Here is a 17,975-nt window from a genome sequence, read left to right as displayed (position 1 = left end):
GGTTGTTGTTGATATATTCCAGTCCTAGTACGAAAGTGTTGAAACTACAATAATTTGAAATATAAAACTTAGATGAAGAATCGCGGAATCTTTCCGCAACAAGAGATTAATTAAGACTGTTCTCCTTGGGTTTTACATGCAGGTCAAAAAGTACCTTCCGTGTTTCTTGCAATACATTAAATTCTTACCGTTACAATTACCTCGTAGGTGACTCAATTGTCTTCCTTGTAGCAAGACTTTCTTATATCTGAATCTGGCTTTCTACCAATTGATTTTACTTATTTCCTGATTGTGAAGTTTATGGATTAATGTGCATACACATATTTCTTTACACGAAAGTCTGGTTTTAAACAATGCAAAAGATTCTTAAGTTAATTTCGTAATACCCTCATACTGTCTGACCTGCCAATTATTAATGTATCCACCACACTGCCTGCCCTTCTGAAAATAAATCGGATGGTAATCCGGTTTATTTACAAAACATAGTACTATTGTAGTTATGGATCGCCCTGTAACAAAAAATAATTAATTAACATAGTAAAATATACAAAGGAAATACAGATACGAGATATATACAAAGACGTAATATTGACGTTGATAATTGAACATTAATAAAGTTTTCAGTTCTTTATTAAAATATTTCTAATTCTTAGTCTGTATTTATTTTAAATGGAAACCTTACCATTGAAATCATAATAATACAACTTACCCACAAACGCTGTCTGAAATGTGTGTTAGTAAGAACACAGAAAAAAATCTAGACAAAGCAGTGTTATGTTTCACCGGATGTCGGTCATAATTGTGAACTGCACACGTTTGCATATTCAGCGAATATTAAGAACTCGTGTAGTGAGTATATATCAGAATATATAAACTTTATTAAAACACCAAATAGGATTTGTGAACTTAACCCGATTCACCTTTCACTGCGTATACACCGGTAACTTGAATATTAGAATCACTGAGGATGTTTGCATCCGTAATTGAACACTTGAGAGAAAAAAGAAAACACTGAATTAGCACAACAGCACAAACTTGAAGTCAGTCGTAACACTGAAATATCTCTTCTCACAGTTTGATTATAGCAGGCTTTTGGGTGTTGCATGGGAAAGGATAAGGATGTTTGGTATTCCCTCGTTGATCCCCATTGAATGCAATCGAAAAGAAAATGGATATGGTTTGTTTTTGTATGTAATTAAATCCCATTTAGGGATGATGGAATGATTGATGGAAATCCAGGCAGATAGTCTTGTGCCTGTTGCCGTGTTCAAAGTGTTCAAAAGGTGGGTAGGCAATTTTGAGTGATTAATAGATGGATATCATAATTTACAAATTGGATGCTTCTGGAAAAGGAAAATAAACCTGTGCCATCATCATGGAGAACGATTATCCAAAACGAATACGGTAAGTTTATATCATCGGGTGATAAATGTCAGTAATGTTCCTTTGTTATTTCTGTAAAGTCACTGGTTCAGGTGTTCGTAAATGTATTCAATAAATACAAATTGCGTATATACCTTGTTCTGTAAAGTTTTGTATTTATATTCATCAAAATATTTTTTCACCTATGATTTTCAGTTTACTTGGCACTGGTAATCCCTACACAGGATCGAGAGTTGCTAATAGATGTTGATGTAGTGATATAGGATAGTGAAGCTTGAGTTAAATTATTGTGATAACTCCTTGATATTCCAAAGTGATGAGTCGATGTGTTCCAAAGTGATAATACATATTTATTTATTTATGTATTTAACCATAGTTTTCGCAATTTGTGCCACATGAGATTTTGCCTCAAAACTATTTAAAAGCTGAGAAAGTAGCTGAGTATTGAGTGGAAATACACATACAGCGTTCATTTGTTCTTTACTGTGCAGAAATATCTCGAGGTGGCGTTGTGTTCCATACATGCGACGTTGTATGCTATTAACCTTGTAAAATACGCACTTCAAATACACTTATTTAACTTAAATTATTATATCCAAATAGTTAATGTAACAGCAGCTCATTTGTAGAAAATAAGAGTAGTTCGTAGTTCTTGACACTCACACGAAACCTCCACACACAATTACAGTGTTAGTAGCCTACCTTGAAATGTCTTAAGCAAAACCATGATTACTAGCTTCAACATTAATAATTTGAAATACCATTACAAAAATAACGATCAATAAACTTAAGATTATGTAACGGTGACGGTAAAGGTTGAGGGTATTAGTGGTTAAAAAATGAAACAAATTTTTAATAAACTCCCGTTATCCGGAATCTTGGTAGCAGGAGCGCACGCTCCGAAGGAAAAAGTGCATCAAGAAATAAGGAACTCAAATAAGATACCAATAAAATTGAAGACTAAAAGAATTCAATACAAAGTAATACTTTCATATTGTGCGCTCATTATATACATGACGTTCTATATTTACTGATACACCAGAGTGTATACAAGTGATTAACTTCTAGTAATACTGACTGGCGCAAGAAACTTAATTAAATTTAATCCTTGCATCATTTATATGCTGTATATTATAAAACAGATTATGTTATGAATGAAGTATTTGAAATGAATATTATAATATCTCTTTGGGTAAATACTGTATCAATATTTAGATTTACTTTTTATATGCGCACATGTTTCTAGGGTTATAAAAGAATTCTATAACCTTACAAGTGCAAAGCATGCTTTAGTGTATCGTATACCGTATACATATATCACTTGTTTTAATTATTTTCGTTGATGTTATCATGTGAATTCACGTTAAATTCAATTGCTTAATTTTTTACTAAGACGCATGGAAACAAAGTATTTTCCAAGTACGATCTTCATTAGTAATATGGTATGTTTTCTTGCAGTATCTTGCTTATTCACGAATACGCAATAGCTTCACGCAAATTTCTCTTTCTTACCTTGACCGGCAGGTAAAGTACGTATTTACACTTTATGGTTCCTTCTTGGCCTTCATATGCTTCTTACTATATTATTACATCACTTAAAATTATTCTTCATAGCTGCATCTTTCTTTTTTTCTTCTCTTTTTTCATGCCCATCTGCTCCTACTTCTCACACACACAATGCTGCTGCTGGTCATGTGTTGTCAATGTTGCCAGTAAAGTTTAGACAACTAAGGTAGAGTTCAGAAGGTTATTGAGCGGGGCGCTCAGTCATGCCGCCCTAAGTGAGCGAAACGCAAAACTCGCGATTACAACGGGTACACAAATGCTGATGGTATGGCGTGTTCTGTCACATATGGCGTTCGAATATGTAGATCCCTGCGCCGTCACTAAGCATTCGCAGATTATCTTTCACTTAAATCCACAGATACTTATAAGAAGATAATACACAAACAAATTAAACCTGTCATATACACTTATATACATATATACACAATATTTCGAAATATGTACAAATATGTACATATATGTTCGCAGTATTCTTCAGGCAAGTCATTAAAAATTTGACTGGCACAATTCTCATCTGCCTTCTTCCGCCACTTCCAGTATTCTTCCTTTCTGGGCTTTCACAATTTAAACTGATGTTCGGATCGGTGTTCTATCGATTTCCCATTGTTCCGATCAATCAGCTCCACAACCTTAAGAATGGGTTAAAACACATAAGTATGGTTCTGAGTATAGATCGAACATATTTTTTACCTCCTGTGCTGCTGCATCACTGATGGAATGTGCTCTGAGGAATATAAGATCGCCTACATTAGCATGCCGATCCGATGTCACTTTTTCGTTGCTACGTTGATTATCCTTCGCCATCTGAGACTTCTTACGGTGAGCAAGCATAAGTGGCTGATTCTCCCACAAATTTCTGTCTTCATCAGTTTCCTCTTGGAACAGTCGTTTCATCACAGGCGTTGCATCCTTCACATTTAGATGTGCTTGGACTGGTGCAACGATCATATTCTCCACAATAGTATAATTCAGTAACATTATAAAGTCAGCATTCGTGAATTCTATTATTTTTACTATTCTAGCGAAAAACTCATCTTCATTTAGTTCACAGTGATACAATATTTCTCTTGTACCATACTCGCGATTACTCTTCTGGAGAGGGGTAAGCATTCGTAGCACATATGTGCTGGCACTTTCATAAGATACTGCAGGTTATAAATTACAATCCTTGTAAACCCATACTCCTTACCTAGTTCGGTATTATTGCATATTCATAAGTTAAAAAGGTAATTCAAAATAAAATATTACTTAATGAGCTTTGTAATTGTTTATTCTATATTGATTAAAATACTAAAAGCAAACTGAAACAAATGACCTATTCATTTCTTGATTTTACGTATTTTACTATCAATAAATTTTAAAAAGAAGTAAATAATATTTTACCTTTACGAATGTTTAAAAATAAGCTACAAGTTTAGTATAGGTAGCAATTGTAAGAACTTGAATTGATGAATAGAAAAAAGAAAAATGCTGTTACTAGTAAGAATATGAACTAAAAATTTCATAGACCTATATTTCAAAAACAAGAATTTTTAACTATATCGTAAAAATAAGTAATTATTTGTATTGTTTTTATGTGTACAAGTATATATATTTTTTGTAGGTGATTCAACACACGACAATGATTAAAACCATCATTGTTCATCTTATTGTATGCCGGTTTACCACTTCAGCTTTTATTGACAGTGAAGGTAAATAAATACTCAAATTTTACATAGTTTTAGATTAAGATATAAATAACGAATAATGCATTCCGAAGAATGAGTACTCTGAATTAACGCTTTGATGTAAATGCACCTATTGCCTCAACAAGAAATATTTATTTATATTTGGTTATCCTGAAGGACCTCCAAACTACAATGCATCTCTTATTATAGTAAAATGTATGTAGTACAATAGACGCAAATATTGGGGTGTAGTTACAAAATATTTATTAATTGGAAAATTGAAACAAAAATAATTTCTGGATGTTTCAAATTACAAATGTTAAACGCCCACCGCGTCCTGAACAGTAATTAACTCAAATAAATCAGTAGCTGAATAAAACCTAAATATGTATTCCTATTTTCAGTTATTTCCCTAGCCTACTAACAGCATGCTTTAGATAAAAGCAATTTATCAAATTCAAATATATATAGTAATTAATCGAATTGTTTAAATGATATTTCCGTTTAATCATTTGAAAAGTTGAGTTTCCATATTGTCTGATATGATATAATATAGGCTACCTGGAAAGCATTAGGAGTTCTCAGGTTGCGGAACGCCTATGTATAGAGATGTTGAATATATTGAAAAATCGACCGCAAACAGAAGAAAAATGCAGTAATTTAGGTTTGAGGTTTTACATAAAGAAAGCAACTTCATCATGTCAAAAAGTGAACTCGTTCATTAAATATTCATTACGACCTCGTAGCAGGACTGATAGTTTAGCAAAACCTCTGCAAAATAAAACAAATATCACATACACCACACCAAATGTAAGAGATTTTAACAACGCAGGATCAATGAAATTAGTATTAAGGGAGTTTTTGAGGTATAGGGGGAATCAATCAGTAGAAACATATCACATGTTTATGGGACGGAGCCTTTAATACCAGTAACAAGTGAGATATTGATATATAAGGCGGACGAGATTGAAATTAAAATAGTTAATTTGAAACAAAACTTAACGGGGCAAACTGGAACTTTTGCATATTCTGTAAGTAAGAAACTTAAAATTACAAACAATGAAAGGGTTTCACACCCATAGAACTATTAAAACAGAAATTAAACGGTGTCTACTTGGAAACCTTATATTATCATTATTACTAATCTGGGTCGGTGGTATGATGTTCTTTTTTAAATATACCTCTTGACCTTTATACCTATTTTAAAAGATATACAAGATAAAGAGCAAATTTTGAATAGTTAGTTATAAAAGAAAAACTTCTAATAATTTTGCAGGAGGTAATGTACCTAAAATGGAAGCCACATTTCCTCGCTGAACTGCTATGCTGATACGTTGTTCTTTCGATCTTGTTCTTTGATTTTGGCACTTAAGTTTTATAATATGCTCCGGAAAAAGAGACTTTAGCGATGTTATTGTTCTAAGATGACTAATTGGAGCAGACGTATTGACTATCTGTATCGTAGCCATAAATTAAATATGTAATTGCCAGATTAGAAAATGTATCGTTAGCAAATAATTAAATTTTTCCCTCCAAATCTAACTTGCCAATATTGTTTACAAACATAGCAAAGAATAAAGGAAACAAACAAGAACCTTCGGGTAGCCACATTGTAACATGTTATAATTAGAACACATACCGTTTACCACTGTTTTAAAATATATGTTGGAGAGGAATGATTACAATTAACTTTAGAGCGTTACCTCGGAATCCTATTCTTTCTAGTTTGGCTAAAAGTTTTTTTTTCCTTGTGGTACTGTATCGAATGCTTTCTTTACATCTAAATATTTTGCGATGTTAAATTTGTTGTTCTTTTGCAATTCATTTAGTTGTTCTAATATTGCATTTTTGTTTTCTTGTCTTTTCTGAATCCATAATGATAATTAAAAATGAATTATTACCTTCTAAAATGTAGACCAATCTCTCATGCAAACATTTCTCTAACAATTTGGAAACATAAAAAGACTAGAAATCGTAGGATAATTGCTAGGCAAGTTAATATCATCTCCTTTGTACAGTGGAGTTATTCTAAAATGTTTTAGCTTACCTGGAATATATCCTTTCTGTATACACAAACTAAAAATATAGCACTTCAGTTTTTATAAGAAGACCACTCTAGTTCTTAAGGGAAGAAACCGAAACTCCACGTTCTCCTTAGTTTTTTGCCAATCCATATTGTTTATTATATTTTCCAATTCCTCTCTGGTGACAGGTTCCAATTCTAAGTCAATGGATATAGGTGAGTCCTGTGTTACTCTCTTCTGTTTCCGGTATCTTTTTCTCCAGTTACAATCCAAACTTTACAAAAAAAATGTATAAGGTCTTCCATATTTTTGCTCCAAAACCACTTGTTCTTATATTTGGCACTTTCCTTTTATAATATGCTGCGGAGAAAGATACTTTAGCGATTTTGTTTCTCTTTAGGTACTTTTTATTAATTTCCACATGGAGCAGTTATCCACTTTATAAATTGCGTCGAGAAAGTTTTTCTGCCTTTTGATGTTTATATAATGCCAAATTTTGGATTTGTAGAACCTTGCTCGTTGTTGTGCTTTTAAGGTATTACTTCTTAGTAACTTATATTTTGATCGAAGTTATAATTCCTTTGGTCAACCAGGGTTTAGTATTTGCCGTAACGAATTCTGCAGTTAATTTCGAAGAAGTTTCGCTCTTTTAGTATTTTCTAAAACTCACCGTAGGCAGTAATTTTAAACACGCTTTCGAATATTTTGTCACCAATTGTTTCTAGAATCTCGTCCAGATTGTAGTTCGGTTCGATTATAACTGGGTTGTCCAAATCGTAGTACTCCATTCATGAAAAGCACCGACCACTCGCACTCACATACACACACCAACTGTTAAAAGCGCACTAATTTTTTAAGCACTTGTCTCACTTCGAAACCTTTTGTTATCTTTCTTGGGTCGATTTACAATTTTAAGACTGCTTGGTTCACACAAACTGTTGAAACCGCACTAATTTTTTAAGCACTTGTCTCACTTCGAAACCTTTTGTTATCTTTCTTGGGTCGATTTACAATTTTAAGACTGCTTGTTTCACAAGGGGCTCTTTAAGTAACTCGTTACTAACTGCTCTTACTAACTACTCTTCTTAAAATGCTTTAACTAAATAACTGTTATTAAGAAACTCCTCTTTAAAAAGGACCACTAGATGTCTTTCTCCCTCGCTAGCTTCTTTTTTAAACTTACAAAACAAAAAAGTGTCTATAATTCTTTGGCGTCCTTATTATACCTTCTATTCTTCTGATTGAAGTTTGGGAAATAGAGTTCTATGACTAGTAACTTCGCGTTTATATTGGAACGACTCCACCAAAGGGTGATGCATATCTACCCGGATACAGTTACAGAAATGGCACTCTCTCGTCGGGATGCCGTAAGATAAAGTAATTATAGATTCACTTGTAAGAAACATCGATGGGCTGTTACATTGCATTCGATTCTCTTGTTACTATGCTCCTTATTTCCGACATCACCTTGAAAAATCTCACTATATGGAATTGCTTTTATAAGCTATTGTGCAACCTTAGGCAACATACTTAGTGCAAGGTATTGCACCAACTTTTCAAAACTCCTACTTAGAAGTAATTGTTTCACTCTTTTTTTTCGTAAAAGAATAACAGGAAATGTCTCTTCTGCGTGTTGCTACATTTCTTGGCGGTACTTGCTATAAAACGTAGTATAAAACTTGCTATATAACTTGCTATAAAACCCAGTAGAGTAACTTTGCCTCGGATAGATAAACAATTATAGATCCGATTGTAATCGAGATGGATGGTCATCTTATTTTTAGGCTCCCTGTTAATGGACTTGCATCACTTTGTAAAATATCAATACAAAAAGGAAGAAAATCGCGTCTATGCACAAATATATAGAAGCTAAAAAAATATGCCGATCTCTTAAGAAGTTTATGTTTTATGATATCGACATTTATTTAATGAAAAAACAATCTTTATGTCTATCTCTAATAGGAACCTGGTAGCATACTATTTCTTATTCCTATCAGGAGAAACCTTCTCATTCTTAACTTCCTCACCAGAAGAATCCAAATGCTGACTCTAAACTACTTCTTTTTTCGTATAGTAATCTTAGCTTCCGAGAATAAAACAACTTGAGTAGAAGATTGATCCGAATCTAATTGTTCTTCTTTGATTTCCACAGGACGTGTATGAAAGTAATTCTATGTCGCGTTCTGTTCATCGATAAGGATTCCTTTCATTTATAAGTAAAATACAAACTATCGCTAGAACTATTAAGTAACTCAAAATCAGGAAGATTAAATAACTCCTTGTACTTATCTGGCAGTAACACAGACAACCCAGATGTATAGAGAACCATTTTCTCTCCAATCTAGTAGTAACAACGCTTATATTCTTTAATGTCTCTTTACCAAAGGAACATCGTTCAAAGAAATGTAATAAGAAACAGAACAAGAATTTAAATCCTGTACAAGATTATCAATTTATTATATACAAAATGTTCTCCCTCTCCTTGTTAGACAAAAACAAATTGTTTCTCTAAATATAAAGACAATATGTAGTATGGGGATGCATAGGTAGTACACTTTTATGGATATACAAATTCTTCAAGCTTAATCATTACGTTATTACTAATTTGCCACACAGATATACCACATGTTAACACTTTCTGGTTTTTTGAAAACAAAAAAAAAGCCTCTTTCGCTTCATTACACGCTCTATATCATGGTTACACTTCAATCACACTTTGAAACAAATCAAAATATAAAACAAATTTACAGCTACAATAAGAATGCAATTAAAAATACATTCATAAATAAATCTTACTTATAACAAAAACAAATCAGAAAATACTGCTCTTTTATTCAAGTATTTTACTGAACAAACCTTTTGTCGGCGCCAATGTGACGTATCATTACTTCAGTTAGTAAATTTCTCGTCCTGGAGCTCAAACAATTAGGTATCTTGTACTCACTTAAAACTTCTCTTCCACCTAAAGAATTCTACAAAATGGTTAACAGATCCTACAAGAATACATTGTATTATTGTTTACAGTAACTCAAGGATACAATATTGAGCACAGTGGAATAAGGGAAATTTGTAAGTAAAATACAAATCTATGACGAAAATCAATATCTGCATTATATTGAGAAATCCTAGTGATATTCAGCAATTGATTTTATCAGAATCAGTTCCAGAAATATTGGTGATGGCAAACGTAAATTGACCAAAATATATTACTATTATTTGAAGATTATTTAAAGCGGTCCCCTCTGTCAATAATTAGCTTCAGAATCGCCCGATTATGTTTCTGCCTGTAAGTTTAAAAACACGTTGCTCTTTCAAATGGCAACCTAAAGAGTCGAACGTTTCAGAGAAGGAAGTCTAACACTTTAACGTGTTTTATCTGTGCCTAATTCTGATTTTTTATTTTTGCTTTTTGAAGTACTTTCATTTTTAAAAATCATTCTATCTTCTGATAAAATTAAATGATTATATCCAAACAAAATACGGTTCATTCTTAGGAGCAAGAGTAGACTGCAATATCGTTTGGGAGAAACACAAATAACTGTTTCTAAATTAAATCGCCTCTACTATGCAATAAGAACTATCAGGGAAAAAATAAATCTACCAACAGAATAAACCATATATTACGATACCTTTCATGCAGTATTAAAATACAATATCGTATTTTGCGGTAATGGTAGTAAGAGTGACATTACTTTTAAATTGAAACGAAAGTGGTTAGAATTTTATGCCTAAAATGTAGACTTCTCGTCGACAGCTGTTTAAAAGATTTAATTATTTACCACTATAAAGTTTACATATGTATCAGGTAATAATATATACAAATGTCTGAACTTCAATAAAAATGTACATGCTTATAATACGCGTTGAAGAAATTATTTTCACGTCCCATCTAAATTTGCACATAGACTAACCTACGAGGATTTAACTATAGTAACACCGCAAAATGATGCAGTGGCTGACAGTCTGAATACTTACAAAGTTCTGTAGTACACATTCAGCCTGGAAATTGGTTTCTCCTATTACATTGACCGGTACTACAGCTTGAGCCTTCTTAATTCCTCCTCTTGCTAGAATCATATTGCAAAGAAAACGGTTATTCCCCAGTAGCACAATTGATGGGCCGAAGTCGATCAACATGAGATTTGTTGGTGGGATCGATGTCGGTGTCGATGTGGATCGATGCAGAATGGCAAACATTTTGCCGACATTGGCCAAGATCGGCAAATCTATGTCGATCGACATTGGCGTCCGTGTTGATCTATGTGGGTCCCATGTGGATTCTTCCAGATCAATGTTGGCCCGGTCCAGTGGTTGTCATTAATCCCCATCTAGATCTGCCGTATATCAACATCATCGATCTTGGTCCCTGGTTGAACAATACCAGCCTATTTTTTATCAATGTCGGCCCATCTAGATCTGCCTCATACCCAGGTCGTTGTTCTAGCTCCCTAGATGGCCTATGTGGGACCTATGTTGAACCACCCAGATCTTCCCTGAACCCACATCTTCGTTCTAGCTCCCATAGTTGATCGATGTGGGTCTATATGGGATCCATGTCGACCCATCTAGACTTTCCCTATACCCACATCGTCGTTCTAGCACCCTGGTTGACCGATGCGGATCTATGTGGAATCTATGTTGAACCATCCAGATTTGTTGTGCTTAGATTTGTTGCTGAAAAGATTTTGAACAATACAGTCGAGGGTTGTTTGTAATTTGAGATAGATTGACTCAAACATAATGTGTGTAGAATATTAACTTTAATTGGATCATGTTCTGTAAATTCTTTTCATTGCTTCACTATGGTTCCTTAAATTCTCCTTAGCACATTCCTCATACGTCATGTACAAAAAAAGAGCTTTTAATACTCGCTGCATCAGTTTGCAGTTTGCTTCTAGCTGAGCAGATATGAAATTTATACAACCACTTCTGTTAACCTTGACAGTTGCTTGTGTTTCCGTATACAATATATGACGTATCCGTATGACGGATGTATTTCAATCCAATGCCTTCAGCGTCGAATTTTTTATATTGGAATTCCTATGTTTTCAACTGTTTTCTCTACTGATTGTAATGTTCAAACAATGGAATATGTAAAGAGTATTACTTTTGTTATCAGATACAAATGGGCATAACGTGCTACTAAACAGATAATGGCAAATGTGATCAACACTGTTAATCAGCATACCTTCAGAACGAAATGTATATCAGAATAGCAGTGAAAGCAGTAGATATATTCACTCATATTTTCACTCACAATTCCATAATGAGGTTAGACTCGCTGGAATACCCAATGAACATTTAGGGCCTTGAAAGTTTGAAACCGAGCCACAGAGAAACCTCGACTTGACTTTACTTTCTGTTTACAATTTCCGGGTTGTGAACCAATAATGTCCTCCCTTGGGTATTGTAGAGCGCTTGAATCCTAGGGCCTCAGACATTGTATTTTCCAATTATTGTCCACTTGCTAGTATACCAGTATTGTTAAATTATTTTCTCTGCTCCTACTTGGTTCTTGGTATAACCTAGGGTTAAATATGAAGGTATAACCGAGGAAACATATTAACTATAAAATTAAACTGAGCTCAGTACAGGAGCGCTAGTATATGTTGTTATAAGAAATGATTTCTCTCTTTAATTGTAAATCCTCAAGTAAAGATTATTTAGGTTGCTCTACAACTTTGTAAAGTTACCTACTTATCAAACCTATACCATTTGCTTAAATGTTTGGAACCAGTTACCAATTTGATAGTATTACTGATATCATTACTAAATTAGTACCTTGCTGTAAATATTAAACCCATTGCTGTTATCTTAGTATTGCATAAGAAGTATTGCACACTAGTCAACCTTGTCTCTCATTAGGTAGATATTTTTGTAATTCTGTTTACTTTTTCTTTCCCTTATGTTAGAAATAAAATTCATTAAAACAATAATTTTGGTAATGCCTTTAAAATTCAAAATGGATATTTTTACCTTGTTATAAAATAGTCATTGGCCTGTAAGCGGGCATACTCTCGTCATTACCAGAAAGGTTACCTGGAAAACAGTGACATCCTGTACTCAAATGTTATAATTCACTCTTTTAGAGTTTGCTGTTAGATGACCTTGTACCTCACTGTTGCTGTAATGAAAGGTATTTTGATGAAATGTCGCCTTATGATAATAATGTTTATCATTATCTGTTATGTTCTACTTAGATACTTCTTTTTTATTGTTGATTCTTGTTAGAGACGTGCATTTTCAGCCAATTTATGTTAATTCGTTCCACAGTAAAACTTCTTCAATGTAATCCTTTTGGTCCTGCTGTAATAATTGCAATAGCATGTATGAGTAAGGGAACGTAAGCCCTCTATATGTATTCACCTTTTTAAAAATCAGGATGTACATTGTTGTTAATAAACAACTTGTATATTGTTGTGTCTCCCAATAGTGATAATTATTTCATGACTACAGTACATGCCTGAACACAGATAAGAAGGACCAAATGGTTGTACGACCTTTCACCCAAAGGGCTTTTCCAAACGACCACGTCAATCCCTCCAGTATTGACCTATTTTAAGCTCTGTCGATCTTCAAGACCGATCTTTGTTTTACACATCTTATAAAACAACATAGCCAGCGATTCATTTCCGTTCTTTTGTTTCCCTTTGCTTTCCTCTCCGAGAATTTACGGAACGCACTAAGTGAATTTAACCTTGGAGAAAAGATTGTTTCAAAACGGAATGCATTTTCTCTTCCTTGATTCGGCGTTTTCTTTACTAGTCTGCTAGGCTATGCCTATTTATTTGCAAGGCTGGTGCATAAGTATGTCACCTCTTTTGTAACGAGAGATAGCTTTTGACTTTTTTTCTTTTTCTTGTTTTCTTTTTCTTAAATGAATCGAGGCAAATTTGTTACATAAGGCGTGTAAGCCTGATAGCCGGCTTTCGATTCCTTAATTGTGAGCTCCGCGCTCCTTGTGGGGAACTTGGAGGCATTGATGCGACGGAGGAGGCTCGGGATGACTGTATCGAAGAACGAGTTGTTTACTTCTGTTAACCTGGTTGCGTAGGCCTCCAGCCGGCTGAAGCCGACAGAAGGGGCTTCAGGGCTGAAGAAGGTATGCATAAATAAATAATATAAATCGTACTGTGCCTTGTGTAACGCAATGGTTACAAACAAGGAAGTAAAAAAATGAGAAAATAAATAAGAAATAAAAAATGCGTATTATCAAAAATGTCCTTGGCGAAGAGTTTCTGTAGCAAATAAAGCCGGTTGGATTAGCCGTTTACCCACCAGGTTGAAACATGGTGTTCGTGTAGCTTGCTCGAAGCATACTCCCACTTCCCTCCTTCCATTCTCTTTTGTAGCTTCGCACTCCACCAACTCCCACCTTTTTGTGTCCAAGGTCGACCTTGGACAGGTATTATATAAGAAGTAGAAAACGGCCTTGATCAGTTCTTGTCTTCATTTCTTCTTCGACTTCCAAGACGATCAGACGTGCTCTGGTAGTATCCGATACCAGTCAGGTATGTGTGGACTCAGAAGATTCACTGAGTTTTCCTGTAAGATATAGTTTTCGAACTTAGAATTGGCGACCGGCCTCGCCCTGCACATAGCCTGGGTAAAGCATACTTCTATGTCCCTTCTGAATAACTTGAATAATTTTAGCGTGACTTTACTTGTTTGTTCTTTCGTTCCCCTTTTTATAATTTTTATCCTTTTCCGCGACTTTAAATAGAAGTTAAGAGAATAATGGAATCAAAGTCGTATCTGATAACTTAGTCTTTTGGAATAGCCAAGAGACAATACTAGACTCGAATATGGCTCAACTAAGTAATTGTGACCTTAATATTTTTTGAGAATTTAGTATGTATTGAAATTTTGTATTTATCTCATTCTGTCTTCTCGCTTGTACTCTTTCTGTATACTATCTTATCATTGTAATAAACTCTACTATTCTGAAATTTCTCTCTTCATTGAACTTCCCTGAGTACAATAGATCCTGGGTATATTCAGGTACCGACAACGAATTAACTGAGCTACAACTTTGATGCGTTTTCTCTTTCAGCCTTACTTCATTCCATTGAATCTATGAGGATAGGATTATCCGAGAATAAATACGGTATGTATTTATTCACAGCCCCGTCTGGCTGGCGAAGAAAGAAGGAGAGAAGCGATTCCTAACTCGGTATAACGCAAGGTTCCTGATGAATCTTGTCTTAAGCGGAATAATGTGTGCTCACGCTTTATCACGAACACACACTGTGTGGTTTCTATAACACGTTTTAGTTATAGTGGAATCCCCGGGATGTTAGTATTTGGCCACCGGTTTCTAACCATTGAACCCCCAATAATCGTAACAGGTGGTGGAGTCTTGCTGGGTATGAGCGGTGGATTTCTACAGCTAACCCCCACTATACCATAACAATACATTACGCCCCTTGACGTATATTTCATGTATCCACTCAAGACCTATTATGCAAAGGCTATGGAAAACTGGCTTTCAAATCACTATGGACGGATAGTTCGCAATTTACAAGTCGCTTCACTATTTTCAGAATGATATGTGCATGGTGCTACGTTGGAAATTCCAATAAGTGGCTTCAGAAAAACGGATATTTATCCTTTCTAACCGGACATATTTACTAACGCTCAGTTTCTTGCATGGGAACAGGAGGCAAGAAAGCATCAAGAAATAGTTGTGGAGGTAATAGCAAGCAGGTCAGGACTTTATTCGAACAGTAACAGAAATGTGCTTCCCAATATTTCTGAAGTCATCAGTCCGGAAGCTGCTAGGGCAGTCCCAGTGATGATTCCCTCAACTTCAAAAAGAGCTGAAGCTGCCTTATTGGTCATTGTTTCACCGCGCAAAGGAACAATCATGGAATCAGATAAGAAGGAAAGGAAACAGGAATCAATCGAACAAAGCATTGTTTAGTCTATATTGCGTAGGAAACCTCATTTTCAAGAAACGGAGGAACAACCATCTACTGCTGCTAGACCATTTACGTCTGGAACACAGAACCAAACAAAAACATCGAAGAAGAACATTGGTCCCCGAAAAAGGATGATAAGAGTTCTTCAAGCTCGTCAACCAAAAAATGACACAGAAGCTACAGCTGTACATGTTTCGACTAATAAGGAACACAGCAACAATAACGCCACATGCCAATGTGTGGACTGCTATTCTCACAGGATAAGATGGCAACAAAATAGATTTATGGCATGAAGTGTTTTTTGTAGTGTCACAACGAGTGTTCTTCAGATAAAGAGCGTAAAAAGTTTAACTGTGATATATGTTTGTATGGATTAGTGTGATTCTTAATTTGATTATGAACGTAGCCCAAATATTAATATTATTTTAAACACAAGTTTGCCATTTTCTCTTCACAGTTTCAATACAAACAGTTTTCAGATTTTGGTTTGCCTATTAAACGAAAGCATCCTTGTAAGTGTTAGCAGAATTAGAAAATATAATAAACGGTTTTTGTTTTTTAATATTTTTTCAGCTATTTCTGCTTCTTTATATCAGAAGAAACAAAGGGGGCGGTATTTAAACACTTTTTTAAGAAAAGAATGGCATTTTGTAGTTTTTATAATTTTTATTAATACCTTAAGTAAATATAGTTCTTCCACATTTTGTTTAACACTTGCCTAAACGAAATGTACTGTATATACTAACTATAGGTAGTACAATAACAGATTTTCTCCCAACTACCTTGCTAGAAAACTGAAAAATAGAATAGGGGACGATATTTATGATTTTGATCTTATTCATTTCACCTTTATATTGCATCACTTTTCTATAGTATTCGTTTCACCTTTATATTCCATGAGAGGTTATTTTTATTTTAAAAAAGAAACAAATAAAATTAATGAGAATGTAAAACTTAGAGAAATAATATAATAAGGTTTCAAGTAACTTCATTACAAATTATTTGTGATAACGATCTTAAAATGTTACAGATCCGGAAGTGGGTTTTATGATTTATAACGGAACCGATGCTTTGCCTGGTAAGTAAAATACTTCCTCATTAAACTTTACTAGTACATTTTTACGGATAGCAATTAATAATCAACATAATAATAATAAACACTTCGTAAGAAATACTAGATTCGGAGTTTCTAATAAGGATTGCTAATGCTTTCTAATATATAATTCAATCCGTATTTTTGCTTAGCTCACAATGTCAACGGTTCAAACTATTACACGTGTTTGCTCAAATTCATAGACACAGTTATTAAAGTTGGGGAACTAAATATAGTGGCTGCTTTAGCGAGTACGTCTGTAAGGCACAGACCTACCCAAAATGTTTGAAAACAAATAAGCGCTGAAAGATACAACAAAGAGTAAATACATTTTTATATACTTATATTAATGATAGAAAACTATTAAAAAATAGCACCGACCACTAATGTAAAACTAATTTCCTACTCTAATTAATCAATAAAATATGTATATATGTCCATAAGCGAAGCACCCAACATTAAAATTTTAAAGTCGATCCTGCTTAAAGTACCACAAGTTCTCTAGAGTAACAACTATTTAACGTTTCTCGCTTCTATCAACTACTATTGCTTTATATAATATAACTGGTTTAACGTAATATAAGGTAAATATCCTTCCTTACGAACAATTCTAAATCCAGGCTCTAAGATAAATGATATTGCTTTAATATGCTGAATTAATTACTTAATTAATATTACATTATTAATAAAAATTGAGAAAATACATGAGCACGTTTTACTCTTACTGTTCGAAGCGTCAAAGAAATTAGTTTATCTTACGTATTGTATACACGATTCCAAAAGTTCATACATACCTGTAATTCTCCCTTTCTTGCATTATTAGCCAACCCGAAAAACATAGTCGTTCTTTTGGTCCAAAATTACAAAGGCAATGCACGAAATATCAATTTGGTTACAATTATATCAGTGAGGATAACTGCAAATAAGAGAATAAGTGAAAATGTCAAGAATAGCGGTTTTATTGTCGTGAGAGCAATACATGACATGAAAAGTTATAAAATGATCGTACGAAAGCAACTCAACAGGACGAAAGGTAACTAATAGAAGAAAAAAGAACTCATTAAGAATGGTTGCATAATATAAAGGTTTAATATGAAAGCCAAACGCAAAAATACGTCCAAACTAAATGGGAAAGAGAGAGAATCACAGACTAAGGGAGACTAGTGGCGTAGCAGAATTGCTAGCCACCCATGAAATATAATGTGCCCTAGTTAATAATCCAATTGTTATGGTAAGAATAATAATAATAATTTATTTATTTATTTATTTATTTATTATAAATGATTGGGACCACAGCTGAAGCCATAATGGTCAGATATAC

At 34.0% G+C, this 17,975-nt stretch overlaps 1 protein-coding gene across 3 annotated transcripts in view; it reads left to right on the top strand.

The window, feature by feature from the left end:
• Window positions 1–17,975, top strand: part of LOC145683298 (chymotrypsin-like elastase family member 3B) — a 368,302-nt gene that overhangs the window by 17,185 nt on the left and 333,142 nt on the right. For all 3 annotated transcript variants that reach the window (XM_081754658.1, XM_081754657.1, XM_081754659.1), the window contains exons 2-3: window positions 4,553–4,640; window positions 16,592–16,639. In XM_081754658.1, coding sequence (XP_081610784.1) covers window positions 4,571–4,640; window positions 16,592–16,639 — 118 coding nt within the window. In that variant the 5' untranslated portion in view covers window positions 4,553–4,570. The remainder of the gene's footprint in view (window positions 1–4,552; window positions 4,641–16,591; window positions 16,640–17,975) is intronic.

This window comes from Thermobia domestica, chromosome 4 (assembly GCF_964235325.1).
Source record: "Thermobia domestica chromosome 4, izTheDome1.hap1.1, whole genome shotgun sequence".
In the NCBI taxonomy this organism is placed as follows: domain Eukaryota; kingdom Metazoa; phylum Arthropoda; class Insecta; order Zygentoma; family Lepismatidae; genus Thermobia; species Thermobia domestica.
The sequence above is the reverse complement of the archived record's forward strand: the minus strand, read 5'-3'. Positions and strand labels throughout refer to the sequence as shown.